This window comes from Hyperoodon ampullatus, assembly GCF_949752795.1.
Source record: "Hyperoodon ampullatus genome assembly, chromosome: 15".
Lineage (NCBI taxonomy): Eukaryota > Metazoa > Chordata > Mammalia > Artiodactyla > Ziphiidae > Hyperoodon > Hyperoodon ampullatus.
Genome location: NC_136928.1, coordinates 66072551 through 66089888, shown reverse-complemented (window position 1 = coordinate 66089888; position 17338 = coordinate 66072551). Strand labels below are relative to the sequence as shown.

Genomic DNA, 17338 nt, shown 5'->3' with positions numbered 1-17338 from the left:
GAGACCTAGTTGGGTCAGCAGGACTCATGGGTAAATTTATGGGAAGGGTTCCCTCACCCACATCTTGGGGAGAGCAAATGCTGGGCTCAGGAGCATCTGCTGGTAGAGATGGGTTCCGCAGTCTTGGCCGTGTAGGTGCAGTTTAAGTGGGATGGATTGTTGGTCAGCCTTTTTGTGTGAGCTCAGAGTTTCTCCATTCACTTAGAGCAGCAGGGCCTTTCCCCATCAGAGTGGCCAGCCTGGGACTAATTTAGAGGCAGAGGTGGAATCAAGGCGGATGAGAAGGAATGGGCCAAGGGGCTAGAGGGTGGGCATTAGGAGGGGTTAGAAATCCAACAGGAATCTGACAGTCACTCCTGTGCCTAAAACTTAAGACCCTTCTGCGATGTCCCGGGAGGAACACGTGTGGACTCCTAAGCTGGAGCCCCAGGGAAGCCCCCTGCCCACCTCTTCTAGAGTAACTTCCTGCTCTCTCTCCCACGCATGCTGTCTCAGCTCGTGTCCCCTGCGTTCTCTCTCACTCCTGTGCCTTTCCCTATGCTGTGCCATCTGTACTGGAACATGCCTATTTATCCTACAAGATGTGGCTCACCTGTCACCTTCTCCCAGAAGCTCTCTTTGACTCTCTGCCCTCATGTCCTCCAGTTGGGCCGGTTGCCCCCTCCTTCAGTCCTCTGTCTCCCATTGGTCTGTGAGCTCCTGAGGGCAAAGTCCACATCTCTCATCCCATTATTCTGTGTCCGGCACTTCTCTTGGAACTCAGTAGGCGAAGAGTGTGGAATGTAGGGATGAATGTCAGAATGATGTTGGGCTCTATTGGGTGGGACCCGGGTGTAGGGCATGAGCTCAGTGACCCAGGTCTGAGTTGGCGGTGGGCAGTTGGAGTTCTGTGTGAAGCAGCTCCCATGCTGGCTGAAACAGGCCATGGGAAATGATGGGCATGTGATCCCAACATAAGACAACAGGGCTTCTTAACATTTCCCTAGTTCCGGAGTAGCGTGAGCAGAGCCTAGGCAGCCAGGGCTCAGGATACAGGCTCCTGGGAAGACCTTCCCCCACTCTTAGGTTAAACTGTGCCAGTCATACTTCCGTGGATTTCCACCCCCTCAGTCCAAGCTCCCTCATCCCATTCTTTTTTTCTTTTTTAAAATTTATTTATTTATTCACTTATTTAGTTTTTGCTGCACTGGGTCTTCGCTGCTGCACGTGGGCTTTCTCTAGTTGCAGTGAGTGGGGGCTACTCTTTGTTGCGGGGCGCAGGCTTCTCATTGTGGTGGCTCCTCTTGTTTCAGAGCACAGGCTCTAGGCACACGGGCTTCAGTAGTTGTGGCTCACGGGCTCTTGAGCGCGGGCTCAGTAGTTGTGGTGCATGGGCTTGGTTGCTCCGCGGCATGTGGGATCTTCCCAGACCAGGGCTCGAACCCGTGTCCCCTGCATTGGCAGGTGGATTCTTAACCACTGTGCCACCAGGGAAGTCCCCCTCACCTCATTCTTAACATAGCTTCTGAAAAGAGGAAAAAAAGTCAGGAAGAGAGAGCCCTGCCATCTGATAAGGGGATAGAGCTCTAGGCAACCGAACTGTTGCCCCCTGGGGAAAAAGCATTTCCAGAGTTCCCAAGGCCTGTGTCCCCAAGCGGCAGGTGTAGGGAAAGCTGGGGTGCACTACGCTGCCAGTGAAACTCTTGTTTCAGCCCCACGTGTCTTTGGGGCTTGTGCATGGGACAGGAGATGTGTCCATCCCCTGGGGCTGCCCAGGCCAGACGCGCCTTTCACGTAGGCTCAGCTCCAGTGGCCCACGGCTGGCAGGGCTGCGCTCCTCCACGCGGGGTGGCTTGGAGATGGCGGAGCAGCTGTGGGAGCTGACGCGGCTGCTGGAGGCCGAGGAGTACCAGTCTCGGATGGAAGGCGTGGGGCGGCTCCTTGAGCACTGCAAGGCCAAGCCAGAGCTCATCACCGCCAACCTGGTCCGGGTGAGTGCTGCCCCGTCTCTGCCCTGTCTTTCCCTGGTGGGTGCAACTTTGGAAAACTCGGGACAGGGTTGGACATTGCGCCAGACATCGCTTCGGGGTAAAGGGAGCCTGACAAGCACTTGCTATCCAGTCGCCACGGTAATGCCGTAAGACTATCTGGAAGTGGCCAACTGGGCAAGGGCATCGCCTCCTGCTGGTGCGCTGGGGCCCCTCAGAGATGTCCTGGGTGTCTTTCCTCCTCCCAGCAGTTTTACAGGGAGGAGGACAGAGGTGGAGGATGCTGCGGCTAAGGGCTACTCCTGATCCAGCTACGCACCTGAGGTTTTGGGGGCAGAACATGTGGTTCGGAGTAGGCACAGGCTTTCACAGGCTGGAAATGAGGGCAGATGCCTGCTGCTGCCGGAAGTGAGGCTGCTGACACTCTACATAGAGGAGTAGTTAAGACACAGGCTTCAAGTTTCTTACTAGCTGTGTGATCTGGGACAGTCATTTAACCTTTGTCAGACTCGGTTTTTGTTTTGGTGGGTTTTTTTTTTTTAATCGTAAACTGAGGACGAGAACACGTGTCTCATGGGTCGTTAAGATCACTCCATGAGCGAGTGCAGAGTACCTAACAAGAGGCTCTACACCCTACACCCTTTGCACTCATCGAGTACTCAGTATACAGTCGTTTCCCCTCTTGTCCTCCTCCTCTTTGAGAGGTGAGCTCTTCTTCATCACTGGGAATGTACTGGCATAGGCTGGATGGCCACTGTCAGGGATGCAGGAGGAGTACCCTCCGAGGGCAGTTAGCTGGGCTGTGGGACTCCCGCCCAGCCTGGGTTCCCATGGGCTCTTGGTTTCTGTTCCCTCAACAGGTCTTTGATGCTTTCACCCCAAGTCTTCAGAATTCCAACAAGAAAGTGAACCAGCGGGCTCTGGAGTCCCTCTCCAAGATGATGCCCCTCCTGAGAGAGAGCTTACAGCCCGTGCTGCCCTCCATCATCATTGCTGTAGCAGACAACCTCAACTCCAAGAACGCAGGAATTTACACTGCTGCGGCCACGGCACTGGATGTAATGATTGAGAGTCTGGGTGAGCCTGCCCACAGCCCCTGCTTGGCTCTGGTAGGCAGCTGGCTCCCTCCCTTGTCCCTCCGTAGGGTTAGGGTTGGACATTCCCACCTTCCCTGCTTGGGAATTAGCAGAGCAGTGAAAGGCATTGATTGGCTCTCAGGTCAAATATTTCCCCAGAGGTTGTGTAGGGCAGGGGTGGGCAGCCCAGGGCTTCCCAGGTTCTTGGTTGGCAGGCTTTTCCATGGGACGTCCACCTGTTAGAAGTGGAGGAGATGCGGAGAATATCTAGTCTTGCCTCCTCGTGGTACAGGTGATGGAAATGACTCACCCCAGGTCACACAGCCCCACAGTGAGTGAGCCAACAGGGCACTGATGGGAAAACAGATCACAATTGCCAAGGAGGAGTTAGGAGGAGTTGTCAAATATTTTTAGTTGTAGAGATGGTAGCAGGGGATGTGGCTTGTATGGGGACCAGGCAGGATGCTGGTGAGACAGTGGGGCAAGCCTGTTGGAGAGGACAAAGGTGGCCACCTTGTCTGACATGGGAGTCAAGCTGGGACCCATTGGCTTTTTGAGCATGGAATGAATGAGGGTTGCCTTTTAGGAAGACTGGGGCCAGGGCTTGGGGTGGGAGGGATTTGGGGTGAGGGGTGGAGAGTGAGGGTGGAGTGGAGGCTGGGGGGAGGAACGAAAAGAACAAAAAGGCGGGAGCCATGGGAGAGACATCAGGAAAGGCAGGAGCTCCTCTGTGCCTTAGGTGCTTTGCAGTAGCACATCTTGGTTCTTGAACGTTAGGTGGAAATCTTGGTGCATCTATTGATACTTCTGTTATCCATTCCTTTCGTAGATGACTAGACGGTGATATTTGGTGTATCTAGTACACAGACTAGAAGTACAAATTCGAAACCTCCGGTGTGTGAGAACGTAGTACATGATAGACGTATGTCCAGACCAGTAGAACCACGAGTTTTCACAACCTGTTCTTGCCGTGCTGTGAGGAAATGTATGATCTGAGAACCGCTGTTGGCGTTGTTGCCATATGTCCCGATGAACACAGAGCAATGTCCTGCCTCTAGCACGTGCCGAGCATCCCCGTGGTGCGGCTGGAAACACCGCCTGGCGCACCCACCCCTCTTCCCCATACTGCACCCTGGCCTGAGTGCAGCTCCCTGGGGCTGGGACAGCAGCTGTGTCCTTGGCTGGAGCCTCCAGGAGACGTTTCAGTTACAAATCAAAGGTCTGGTCAGGCCCTTCTCCGCCTCTCCAGATCATAAATATTGTCAGTTTCCTCTCTTCATCTCAGAGGGAATTTATGATTTGCTGAGTGTGTTGCTGTAGAACAAACAAAATAAATCCAGCTCTAAATTACGGCTTGTTCTCAGCGCTGCTCTGGGTAAGTGAGATTGCTGTTGCCAACAACCAAGGCTCTTGGTAAATCACCGCGGGCCCTATATTTATTGGGAAAACCTGCACCAAGCAAAATAGGCTTTAGCTATTTGAAGAGGCTAAGCACCCTTGTCTGGCGAGAGGAGCTTTTAACTCTTCCGCCTCCAGGTGTTTTAGTTTCCCCTTTTTGCCTTTGAATCGGCCTCCTTCTGCACGCTGGAGCCGTGGAACTTTGGGCTGCAGAATCTGGTGTCTCACGCTGTTGCAAGACTCGGATCCCCTCTACATGGGGCCCTGCTGTTTCCGTTTGGGCTGGACACCCTGGAAAGCGGGGCCTGGGGATGGCCTGCTTCTGTGATTTGACCACACCTTGAGGCAGGTTGCAGCAACCAGGAAGATGCCTACACTTCTCCTCTCCTCCTGGGACAGGGTCTCCTTGGGGATGGCTGACGATGCTCCTTCTGGCCCACCAGCCGGAGGATTTGGTGCGGGGAGAATGGAGGCAAGCGAGAGGGGCACGGCCCTTCTCTCTAATCCTTAGGTCAGCGCTAGGCTGGAATGGAATGGGGTCAAAGGGATGGATGGAGCCCACTAACCCCCTGGCACAAGGCTCCAAAGTGTCAAGTCCAGGGTGTTGGCTCCAGGTCATCTGAGCAGGCGTGGTCAAGGGCTTTGCTGTGAGCCATACTCTCTCAACCCAATCAGCAACGTTGCTTTTGCAAGTGTTCTTAACTGTGACGTAATGAGCCAGCTTCTAAATCCGTGAAGGTCAGAACTGGAGGAATTAGGTTGCCCATGAGAATTCATCACTGCCAGGGAGTACCAGGGGTGGAATCAAGCTCTCCCAGGGAATGGTTCTCTTCTGCCTGGAATGGTCTAGGCCTGGCCTGCAGAGGGAAAAATGGATGCGAGTAAGGAAATTTCCCACTGTCCCAGGGGATTAGGTGGTGGACACAGAGGCTGGGGCGGGCGTGACAGGAGAGAAGGGTGTACACCTTCCTTCCCGTATCACCCGGGCTGAGCCCGGGCAGCTCTTGTTGACCTTTAGCATCCAGAGGCCCCTCCTGGAAGTAGCGTGGAGCCCTTCGAGCAGCGGGAGATTTCTCCCAAGCCGGATTCTTCATACCCCAGGAGGGATTCTGGGCTCCAGGCTGGAGAGGAGCTGTGAAGTGCTGTGGAATAAATGTGTGGAAAGTCACAGCATGTTACTGTTTGTTTCCTGCTCAACGGGGGCCAAGGAGGTCAAGAACACAGGTGAGGTAGGCTGTCTTCTGGCACAAAGTCCAGATCGCACAGCCAAACTAGGAGGTTGGTCTTCTTAGGTGACCTCTTGATTCTGGAATTGGGGGACAAAATCCACGCATCAGCCACCACATCTCTCCCAGTCCCTTCCTTTTCCCTAGGGTGGGTGGGGCGGTGATGTGCTGGTTGACAGAGCAGGTGGGATTTCTGCCCCTGTCCCCTTTGGGAGGACAGTAAAAAAGGAGACGTTGGGAGCCTTGTTCCCTGACCTCTGCCCTTTGTCACTGCCTGCCTTAAGGCCTCTCTGGGGCTGAGCCTGGAGTGGCACCCTCTCTACTCCTCACCAAGACCCTCTGATTTCAGCGGAGTTGTTCCAGGGATCAAGGCAGTTCCTCAGCAGACTGGCTGGTTCTGTCTTTGGGCTCTGTTACCGGGTTAGTTACAGAAGAAACTTCACTAATTAAAGCATCAGGCTGCTGACAGCTCACCGCACTCCTGGTTAGAGTGAATGCCAGAAAAAGTTCTCTCAATGTAGCGCAGCCCCTGGCCAGTGCTGGAGGGAGCAGATAAACTCAGAAATGGGCAGCTTCAGATCTACAATACTTCTGCTCTTTTGCTCTGACTTTATTTAGTTTCTTATTATTTTTTTAAAATAAATTTTTTAAAATAAATTATTATTTTTTTAAATAAATAAATTTTATTATTATTTATTTTTTGGCTGTGTTGGGTCTTCGTTGCTGCACGTGGGCTTCCTCTAGTTGCGGTGAGGAGGGGGCTACACTTCGTTGCGGTGTGTGGGCTTCTCATTGCGGTGGCTGGTCTTTGTTGCGGAGCACGGGCTCTAGGTGCGTGGGCTTCAGTAGCTGTGGCACGCGGGCTCAGTAGTTGTGGCTCACGGGCTCTAGAGCGCAGGCTCAGTAGTTGTGGCGCACGGGCTTAGTTGCTCTGCGGCGTGTGGGATCTTCCTGGACCAGGGCTTGAACCCGTGTCCCGTGCATTGGCAGGCAGATTCTTAACCACTGTGCCACCAGGGAAGCCCCTGTAAATACAATTTTGACTTTGCTCCTTTCATTTAATACCACCCAGTTTCCCATGCTGTTATGTAGTCTTTCTAGTTAACGTAAATATATTAATATAAACTTTATTTTCCTCCACTGTAAAAGTCGTACTTATTAATTATTGAGAAAATGAAAAATATGAAGCGTTTGGAAGGAAAAAAAACTTACAGTCCCAACTCCTAAAAGAAACCATTATTAACATTTAGCATTTTTTATGTTAGGTATTTTTTTCTGTGCATCTTTGTGTACAGTGTCATGATAATATTACACATTTAAATTTGCATCCTTCTTTAGAAAAAGCAGAGCATAAGCATTATATATAATTACACACTTGAGTCACTTTTAACAGTTTCGTCATGTGCTATGGCATAGCTTGTATTTTTCTGTTTCAGTGGATCTTTCCCAGTTTTCCTGCAATGAACAGACCTAGTTTTCCTGGCCACGGAGAATTTGGCTGTGTGACATATTATAACTTACTGAGTCTTGTGCTTATTGTTGGGAGCCCGGTTTGCCTGCAGTGTCTTTGCTGCCACTGTCCATGTAGCATGCTTCTTATGTTTTCTTAAAAGCTCTTCTCTGGCTTCCCGGTAGCCTGGGGATGACGTGGCTCAGTGACCTTGGGGTTTGGCTGAGTAGAACAGGCGAGGGGCCCGCTAGACCTCAGCCCCACTGTGGGGAGGGGAGGCTAGGTCCAGGGAGGCCAAGGTGTCTGGCTTGCCAGCCTGTGGCTATTTTCTCTATATTGAAGGGCTTTGCTTGCCCCTTTGCGTGGGCAGCACCACAGCCAGCGTGGCTTCCTTGTGGTGTGGAAGAGAAGCCTATGAAAACCCTGGGCTAGGCTAACAGAGCAGGATTTTTAAGTTTTCGAAAGTTAGAGTCCAGCCTCTTAATTGGACACCCTACCATGAAGGTTGCTGGGCTTTCAGAGTATTTTAGGTAATAATAGTAATAGTAGCCACAATAACTGATACTTGCATAGTAATTATCTGCTCAAGGCGCTATCCTAAGCAGTTCTATGAGGAAGGTACTAGTATTATCCCTGTTTTACAGACGGGTAAACTGTGGTTTAGAGAGGGTAAGTGACTTGTCCAATGTCACACAGTAAAACATGGAAGATCCAGGTGATCTGGACCCAGAGTCCACCCTCTTAGCCGCTGTCTCATTAAATGTGGGTGTGACCTGAAAGGTGAGCCATCACTATGGACGTAGTCAGAAGCAGAGAGGCAGCTACTCGGGGTGGTGTCTGGGGTTTATAGACCAGTTCGGGCCAAATTAGTGTCTCTGCTTCAACATTGCCTTGTTCACCATAAGCATTTATTTGGGCACCTGTTGTGTGCCAGGCACCATGGGCTGGCACAGATGTCTGCTGGATGTGCATTTTCAAGTATTCCCCAGGTTCTTCACTTCTCTCAGGCTCTGGGAGGCCATGCCAGTGGCCAGGAGAGGGGAGGTCTAGCGGCGCCCAGAGAGTGTCCTGGACTGAGTGTTGATGGGGGAGAGCAAGGAGGGAGAAGTCCTTGTTCTCAGAGGTGAGCTCATGGCTGATGATGGGGGTGGGACAAACAGAAGCACCTGGAAACAATAATGCAGGTGATGTTGATATAGAAATCTCTTCTTACACATTTACAGCTTTACCAGGACACCCCGAGACCACTTCTCGCTAACTGAAATATTCTAGAGTCTGGCCTCTCTTTTATCTCCCAGAACAAATTATTTTAAAGACTCTGGACTCATGGATGGAGCTTTTGCAAGCTGCAGAGATGTACATGATGTACATGTGTACATTTTCTGCTCTATATTTCTTACGGGTCTCAGCAGGAGAGCAAGGGAAGTAGGAGTTAGCTCTTAACTAGAATGGTTTCCTGATGGGAAAAACAAAGCTTTGCTTGCACATCTCTGGGGATGCTGGGGCTCTGTGCTGAGGTATGGAAGGAGCTCAGAGAAGGTGGAACCTGCCTGGAAAGACTTCCTTGGGCAGGTTGCTAATCTCTGTCCCCTGCAAAGAGAAATCTGGCCTTGAGATGGTCAGCGGCTGGAAGTCCAGGACACACTTGCTGGGGCTGCTGTGGTAACGCACCTCGCCTCCCAGACAGGCGCAGGAAGGCCCACAGCTGCATCCCTGAGGAATGCATTTTGCTGCTTGCCCACCTCCCATGGGATTCTGCTGCACCTGCTGTGGTTGCAGATGTTGGGAGCTGGGGATGCTGGGTGCCTCCAGGGGTCATGGAGAGGAAATCCAGGGGTAAAAGGAGATGGGTCCTGCCTTGTTGATTTTCTAGGTTAGCATCCCTTTCTTAGGTGAAGAGTCACTTTCCTCACTTTGCTCATCTTTTGTGAGGGATGCAGGACTTCAAGCTTAATAGTTTGGGAAACCAGGAGACGTCAGCTGGAACGGGGAAGAAGGAGCAGCTTCTAAATTCAGTAGCTGTGGGATCCGGCTGGAGTTGACTTTAGAAATACATCAAAGAACGTCAGAGAGCCTCTTTATCCCCAAACACCCCCCAGCGCATTTGCTGGGGTTTCACCATTAGTGGTTCATCTCTAATAAACACTCCTTTAAGATCCCAGTGGAGAAGAGCTCGGGCCCCAGCCTTCACCCATGGGTGTGGCTGGGTAGCAGGAGGGCTGGGCTCCTGGGGCAGTGAGGCTGGGGTGCTCACTGTAGGGGTGCTGGGAGGTTATAAATAAACTATTGAGAGATCATATGCGCCCCCCACCCCCGCCCCTAACCTGCACATTCCCTCCTCTGACCCTACCAGAGCCAGCCAGAGGCTTCCGCTCCTGACAGGGTGACCAGCCATCCGGGTTTACCAGGGATGTGGGGCTTTCGGTGCTAAAATGGGGAAGGTCCTGGGCACACTGAGACGTGTTGGTCACCCTAGCTCCAGAACCCCGGGCTCTTGCTTCCATGAGCGTGGAGCCTCCCACCGTGTTAGAGTTCACGTTCAAGTGTCTGCCTCCTCCGCCAAGGAGTCTCTTGAGGGGGAAGAGGAGCAGGAAGACCAGGTCCTATTTAGTTCTTAGCTCCATGCCTGTGATTCAGAGGGTATCGGTAAGTGTTCAGTGTGGAAATAACCGACCATCTGGTAGTGGGTACATTCTATTGGTTAGAGCCCAAGTTCGGGCTTTGAGGAGAGCCGTGATTTCTGAATTCCGATCCTAGCCCTTTACTGACCTTTGGTATAATCGTGGCTCAGTGCCTCAGTTTCCCCTAAAACTGTATCTCTATATCCACATCTGTATCTATTCATCCATCTATCTCTATATATCATTCACCTATCTGTCTGTTATCTATCATCTACAGCTATCATATATAATACTTCATCTATCATCTACCTATTATCTACATCTGTCACCTACTTGTCTGTCTACCTACCTCTCGATTATTTAGCTATTTCTATCTCATCTATCAGTCGTGCACCTGTCATCAATCGTCTATATCTACCTATTGATCGATCTATCGATCTACCTACCTCTTTTGCCCCAAAGCTCACAGCACTTTTGAGGAAGCACAGACAATATGAACCGGATCTATGGGAGTAAATGGGGCCTGTGATAGTGTAACTATCACTGTTCCCCCAACACCCCATGTACATTCACTTTTTAAAGTGGCCCCACTATAACCTGGAAAAATTAATTCAGCTTCCCAAAGTGGCTCTTCCCTATGTAGGTGCTGCGGGTACCTAGCCCTGAACAGCTGGTGCCTTCGCTCGGGCCACAGCATCATGGCCACTGACATTCTCCGTCTCTTCCAGACAACCTTGGCCTCCTACAAGTGTTTGCCGGGCGGGTGCGTTTCCTGAGTGGCCGCGCAGTGCTTGATGTCACAGAACGTCTGTCCGGTGAGCATCCAGCCTTCCAGCCCGTCTCTGTTCTCCTCTCCTGGCATGTAGTTGAACCACCTACTTGTCTTAGACCAAAAATCATCAAATAATCCCCACAGACCATTTTAAAAAATTGATAATCTGCTTTAAAAAATAATTCCCACATTGCCAGAGACAATCTTTGTTTTTGGTCAAAATGAGGCAGGTCTGTACATAGCCAAAATAGTTTTAAAGAAACTGTTATGCATTTCTTCCTCTTTGCAAATGGGGCTTCCACTAGCCCCACAGGGTACCTTTGTGTGAATCAGAAAAATCCACCTCTCTGGGTCAACACCACCTCATGGGTGCCTGGCTGGGTCAGTAGCAGCACTGTTGCTCTGACCTTGGGCAGGTTACTTAACAGGTTACTGAGCTTGCCAAAGGCCACCTCCCCCATACTAGGAGGGTCCCATCTAGGAAGGAGGCAGAGGGACCCAATCTGTTCTCTAGACTCCCAAGGGCCCCCCTAAGATTCACATGGATCATGCCACCCCCCAGCTTACATCCTTGCGTGGCTCCCGAGCAGTCTTCAGGATGGCGTCCAGGGTCCCCGGAGTGGCCCACAGGTCGCTGCCGGGCCTTCTAGGCTCTGCCCCTTTTATTCACCCCCAATGATATGCACTGGGTCATTTACTCCTCATAACAACCCCACAAGGAGGGTGTGGGTTCCACGGTTGTCCCTTTCGTAGAAAAAAGAAACATGGAGCTAAGGAAGGTTAAGTGCCTAAGGTCCCTTGACTAGTAATCCAGGGTTTGTCTCCAGGAGCTGGGCTGCAGAGCCAAGCCCTCAACCTCTGTACGGTCTGCCGCTCCTTGGGTGGCCCCTGCCTTGGCCTCCTGGGCGCCAGCACGTGGCAGGGGCAGACCTCCCATCCTCTCCCCGTTGCCCGCCCACAGGCAAAGCCCTTCTCACTCTCCGTCCTCCACCGGGGCGGTGCCCGCTTGGTCTGGCATCGCCTCCTCTGTCTCCCTTCTCCCTGGCCCTCTGGCCTGAGTTTCGTGTGCCAGCCTCAGTCGCTGGCCCAGCCAGGGCCTCCCAGCACTGAGCTCTCTGGGGGTGTTCGGTGCATGTCACCTGCCCAAGGGCGTCATTCCCGCTCCTCCGCCGCCCCATCTCTTGCTCCTGGCCTTGCCTCTGCGCCCTGGTTCAGTCCTCCCCGTGTCCCTGGAGTGGCCCCTTACTTCCGGTCCAGGTGCCAGGCCTGCTCCAAGCAGATGGCGCGAGTGAGGCCAGGATGGGGGCTACGATGCAGCTGCGGTGCCAGGCTGTGCGTGCCTTGGGGTGAGAATGGGGTCACGTAACTGAGACCACCTTGGGTATCAGACGAGGACCTCTTTTCTGGTACTCAAAATCAGCATTCTCTGATTACCTGTCCTTGTACAGGTAATTTATGGGCCCCAGAGGCGAGTGGGTATCCATTTACTGTAAATACTACCCTTCTATTTCCAAGAGACCTCAAAAACAAGAGTTTCTACATAGTTCTATTAACTCTGTGTCAGCCAGGAACAGGGAAGAAAATTTCAGTTGACACAAGGCGTGGACTCATAATAGCACAGCTTAATACAGGAGTAAATCTTTTGCTAATTACTTCAGCTGCCTTTTAAGCTCGATTTTAATGGGGTTTTCCTCGTGATGCCCCCCTACCAGCTCCCAGGCCACCCGCTCCCCGCAGGCAGGTGAATGTGGTCTAAGGGTGGACGTGAGCTTCCTGGGGCCGGGGTGTAGGTGCCTCACTGCGGGAGGAGAGAGTCCAGGGGTGAGGCGCCAGGCAGGAGGAGTGGGGGAGGTGTGGCAGGTTAGGGGCAGGTGAACCCCTCACCATTCGGTGGGGTCAGGGGAGCCCTGCCTGGGCCTGGCTCCTGGGATAGTTTTCACCTCCGTTTGCAGGAGAGGTTCAGTGGCGGTTTAGGAAACCTTTGAGTTAGAGTTGTTCAGTACAGGTGGCTAATCGGCTGATTCGTTTTCTTTCTGTTCCCTCTGGCTGCCCCCCTTCCACCGCCCCTTGCCTCTCCCACCCTCCCACCACCCTTGGGGCTGACCATGTGGCTTTAGGGTTAACTGTGCCCTCCCTTCTTAGCCCGTTTCCAGCACAGGTAACATAACTCTCACCTCTCGGCCCCATTTTATGAAGTTGGCGCAGCTGGCTTGGCTCACTGGGTGCCGTCCTGCCTTCCCGGGAACGAGGACCGCCTTGACTCTGGAGGGCTCCGTGTCCCAGGGAGCCCCCGGGGGGGCCCCCAGTGTGGGGTGCAGGAATCTTGAGGATATGGCCAGAGAGTCAAGGTACACATTGCCTGGGAAATGGCACAGTGAGAGAGTCAGGCTGAGCTGAGGGGGGCCCGGGCCATCCTCTCCGGTTCCCCACTGTCCCAGGCTGGCTCTGAAATCAGAGGGACCCTACAGGGCTCCCGCTGCAAAATATCCTGGCGGGTTGGATGAAGTTAAGTTGATGAAGGAAGAACAAATTGGGGGTTTCTCTAAAAATAAAACAAAACTCCAGACCAGCCTCTAAAACGTGGAACTCCAAGAGGTTTGGGGCAGCGAGAGGTGGGAAGAGCGTGGGCTTTAGAGTCAAGGAAGGCTTGGCCTGTGTCCTCTGCTCTTGTTAGCTGTGGGATCTGGGACCAGCTCCTCCACCCCTGAGTGCTGGTTTCCTCCTCTGTGAAACAGACGAGTGTCCTGCCTCTTGGGTGAGAGTGAAAGGGAGTCACGATGCATAGCTCTGAGCCCTGGACTCAGGCTCCGGCCGTGTTAGTTTCCCGGGTGTGTCTCAGCTCAGGGACCTTTCCAATTTCTTTGTCCCATAAATAAAGCAAGTGCTTCTCTAAGCATTGTTTGCCTTCACCAGGACATATCCTTTGGCGGGATGACAGGCAATGTGCTGATTGTCAAGCAAGTATTTGCACGATCGCACTTAGGGTGCTGTGGCCAAGGCTGAGGGCCAGAGCAGCCCCTCCGAAACGGCTTGGGGTACCTCTTGATGAGGCCTTGACATGGGAGGCAGCCCTGCAATTACTGTGTGATGGAGAGCTTGCTGGCAGGTTTTAGCCTGTCTCTGGGTTTTCTGGAGTCTAGAGAAGGCAGGGGGCCTGGGGTAACCAGATTTGGGGCGTTCTTCACTGGAATGAAGGGTCTGTGCAGAGCTTGATGGCTTACAAAGCACGTTCATGCCTCCTGCATCGCTGCTGGGCTTATCGTGAGGTATGGCATCGAAACTGGGGAGGCCACGCTGGTCTTATCTCCCACTGGCTGTTCTATTTTCCAGAATGCTTCATTTGAGAGTCTTGACCTTTCTTCCTAGTACAGGTTTTCGCTGTGTGAACTCTCCTAGGTGGTAATGCAGATTAAAGCACTACTAGGACCAGCTACTCTTTGTCACATGCCTACTTGCATAGGCAATTTGCCTACATTTATTATCTAACCTCTAACAGTCTTAAGAGTTTGGTTCAGAATTATTATCCTTACTTTACAGATCAGGCAACAGGCTCAGAAAGGTTGGGTGGCTTTCTCAAGCTCGCACAGCCAGTAAATAACAGAGGCAGGAGAGCAATCCAGATGTGTCTGCCTCGTTCCTCTGCCCTGTGCTTCAGGGACCAGTTATACTGTCATATGCCCTGAGCACTTTCACCTTTGCTTACCCCTTCCTCTGTAAAAAAATGTTTGAAGTGTACTTTATGACTGGTTGGTATGAACACAAATACAAATCAGGCTGGATAGCTTCAGACTTTTTTCTTCTGATTTTAAAAGAATTTAAAACATTTCCATGGGACCCTAAGTGTGTTATGAGCCCTAGGTAGTGTGTCTAACGGATTAGTGGGCCCTGCTGGGTTGCCTGCCTTTTGGGGGACAGAGTTGGTGTCCCCAGAGAAGGCAGTGAGAGAGAGAGAGAGAGAGTGCTTGACTCAAGTAACTCTCCCTCTTTTCTGCCTGACAGTGCTGGTGGCCTCAGTTTACCCCCGAAAGCCCCAGGCCGTGGAGCGCCACGTACTTCCGGTCCTCTGGTACTTCCTGAAGAACATGATCGGGAATGGCATCCTGCCCGGGCGCGGCGGGAACGTCCGCACGGCCGTCTGCCGGCTGTGCAGGAGCCTCCAGGGGCAGATGGGCTCCCGGCTGCAGGACTTGGCCGCCAGCCAGCCAAAGCAAGTCCTCAAAACGCTCCAGGAGCTCTTAGACCCGGAATCCCTGTGAGACAGCCCCAAGGTCACTGACGGGGGGGAAGGCACCTGACAGCAAGACAACTGGCAGCTCACACCCCTTTCATCTGGATTAAAGACAGATCTAGAATGAGCAATCGTTATTTTTATCTTATTTTATTTTTATGATGGAATAATCTCCTGGCCTACTTTCCCATAGAGTTCCAGATGTACATAGTATATTTTGAAGTAGAAATAAAATAATTACTTATTTTTCTAAGGTTTTATTATCTTGTACGTTTTTAACCCCACAGAATTTTCTAGTAGCTAGGTTTGTGACAAAGAAAACAAAACATGATATGGAAACAACCTATGTGCCCGTTTTTGGATGAATGGATAAAGATGATGCAGCAAATGTGCGTGAGCGCGCGCGCACACACACACACACAGAGGAATACTATAAGCCATAAAAAAGATGAAATCTTGTGACAACATGGATGAAACTTGCGGGTATTATGCTAAGTGAAATAAATCAAATGGAGAAAGACAGATACCATAAGATTTCACTCATATGTGGAATATAAAAGAACAAAAGCAAAAAACAAAGATAAAGAACAAACCAAACAGATGCAAACAAATACAGAGAACAGAGTAGCAGCTGCCACAGAGGAAGGGTCATGGTGGGGGGAGAGCAAATAGGGTAAAGGGAATTAACTGTATGGTGATGAATAGAAACTGAACCTTTGGTGGTAAGCTCACTGCAATGTATACAGAAGTCAAAATATAATATTGTACACATAAAAGTTTTAAAAAAGGAAACAAAACACAACAACAGCAAAACCAGCTGCTGATGCTACCGAGACAAAGAATGAGGGAGAAAAGTATAGCACAGACCCCCATGTTGCAGACCATTTTGGGGCATAGCTCCTATCTGTGCGCAGCTGGAAAAGCCCTCCTGAGCCCAGAGACCCTGAGTTGGTCATTCAAATCCAGCCCATTTTTCATAAGCCTGATTTGGGGTGAACATAAGCATCTCTGGGGGACATCCTGCTTCTGCTTTACAAAATCTTCAGTGCAGCATCCTATGTCCTATGTCCTATGGGAACATTCTAACAGGATCTAAAGGCAAGGAGAGTTTGACATTGGCGTTACTGACAGCCTTCTCTGGAAGGTGGCTTCCTGGCTAGTTCTGAAGAGGACTGGATGATGATTCACATTTGAAATACCGTAAACAAAAGGACTGGGCGAAGCACAAAGCGCCATGGTGTGCAGATTCATGTGGGAGCTCTGAAACCCCACAGGTTACTCCATCTGGGCCGGATGGGATCGTGGACCTGGAGAGGTGTGTTGGACGCAGGCTGGACCAGAACACGAAGAAGGTGGAGCCACTGATGGAGCAACAAGAGGAATGGGAAATGGGGTCCTGGCAGTGAGAGGGGGATGGATGCCAAGGGCTGGGGCTCTGGACACAGTAGGAGTGTCTCTGCCTTGCCTGGGGGCAGTGGCCGGCTGACAACAGTGTGACGAGAAAGAACTAGAGCTCAGATCATGACCTCAAACACATGGGTAAGGTGAAGGCTGAAGCGGCAGCATCCCAGTCCCAGCCAAGGAGCCAGACCCACAGCGGCAGTCTGGGGCAGATCCAGATGGCCCGGCCCTGAGGCCCAGCTTCATGCCAGCAAGTTTTCTGGCAGGCCCACCAGGGGGCCCCTCTCCACTGTCACCCACCCCCAGGTGCAACATCGGTCCACTGCTCTGTTCTGAGCCCCTCCTGAGGGTGGGGGCAGGGCAGGCTGGGAACCTTCAGATCTGCTCATGCAACGTTGCCAGGTGTAACTAGGCTGCCCCCTCCCCACCTTGCCACGAATGCCCTGGGGTGAGCCTGGGCGTGGCACAGTCGTCCGGGGACTTGAGCTTTTCCTAGGCAGCTTAAGTGTGCTGGGTAATTTCAGCCACAGCCTTAGCGGCTTCTCACCTCTTCGTGACCTTAGCAGGGACTTCCCCCGCACCACCGTGCCCTTTGTTGATTCTGACTGACCAAAGTTAAAGGCCTCCTAGACGGGGAACCGTCAAAGATGCCCAAGAGGCTGAATTTACACAGTTTTACACAATTTAATTAATTGAGTTTGCTTGGAGTCTGAGCAGACTTTTTCAGTTTGAGACTGACATTTTCTGCTGGTCAAGATCCTAGAGCCTATCAGAATATTTCAGGATTTTTTAGAACTGTAGGAGCCCAAGGATTTTGAAGGCAGAAATTAAGCTCAAAGACGTTGCCCTGTCTTCCTGCATTCGGGTCCTGCCTTCTGTCTTCAAACCGGAAGCCTCCCATCTCCTGTGCTCTCTACCCATCCTCACAGGTGGGTGTTTAAAATAACTGAAAACAGCTGAAAAGCAAAGAATAAATCTTTGCATGGTTCTTTTTCCTTCACCATTTCAGGTTTTAATCTAGTCTCTGGGCAGCTGGGCTCTGAGGGCGACACCCCTGGCACAATCCCAGTGGGGAGGCTGGGTGGAAACTTTTGTCTCAAAAGTTTCCCACATCATTACTTTTAAAACAAAGGGAAAACAGCTTATTAGTAACCTGGGCCTGTTGGGAGTGCCTGCAGGACTGAGACCTAATGGGAAAT

General features: G+C 51.7%; 1 protein-coding gene across 1 annotated transcript in view; it reads left to right on the top strand.

Annotated features, from left to right (window-relative positions):
- Positions 1-14766, top strand: part of TOGARAM2 (TOG array regulator of axonemal microtubules 2) — a gene marked incomplete at both ends in the record, with an annotated part of 38007 nt that extends 23241 nt beyond the window's left edge. The window contains 4 exon segments of the mRNA XM_079720719.1: positions 1778-1970; positions 2828-3044; positions 10467-10553; positions 14510-14766. Coding sequence (XP_079576845.1) covers positions 1778-1970; positions 2828-3044; positions 10467-10553; positions 14510-14766 — 754 coding nt within the window.
- Positions 14767-17338: the final 2572 nt, after the last annotated feature.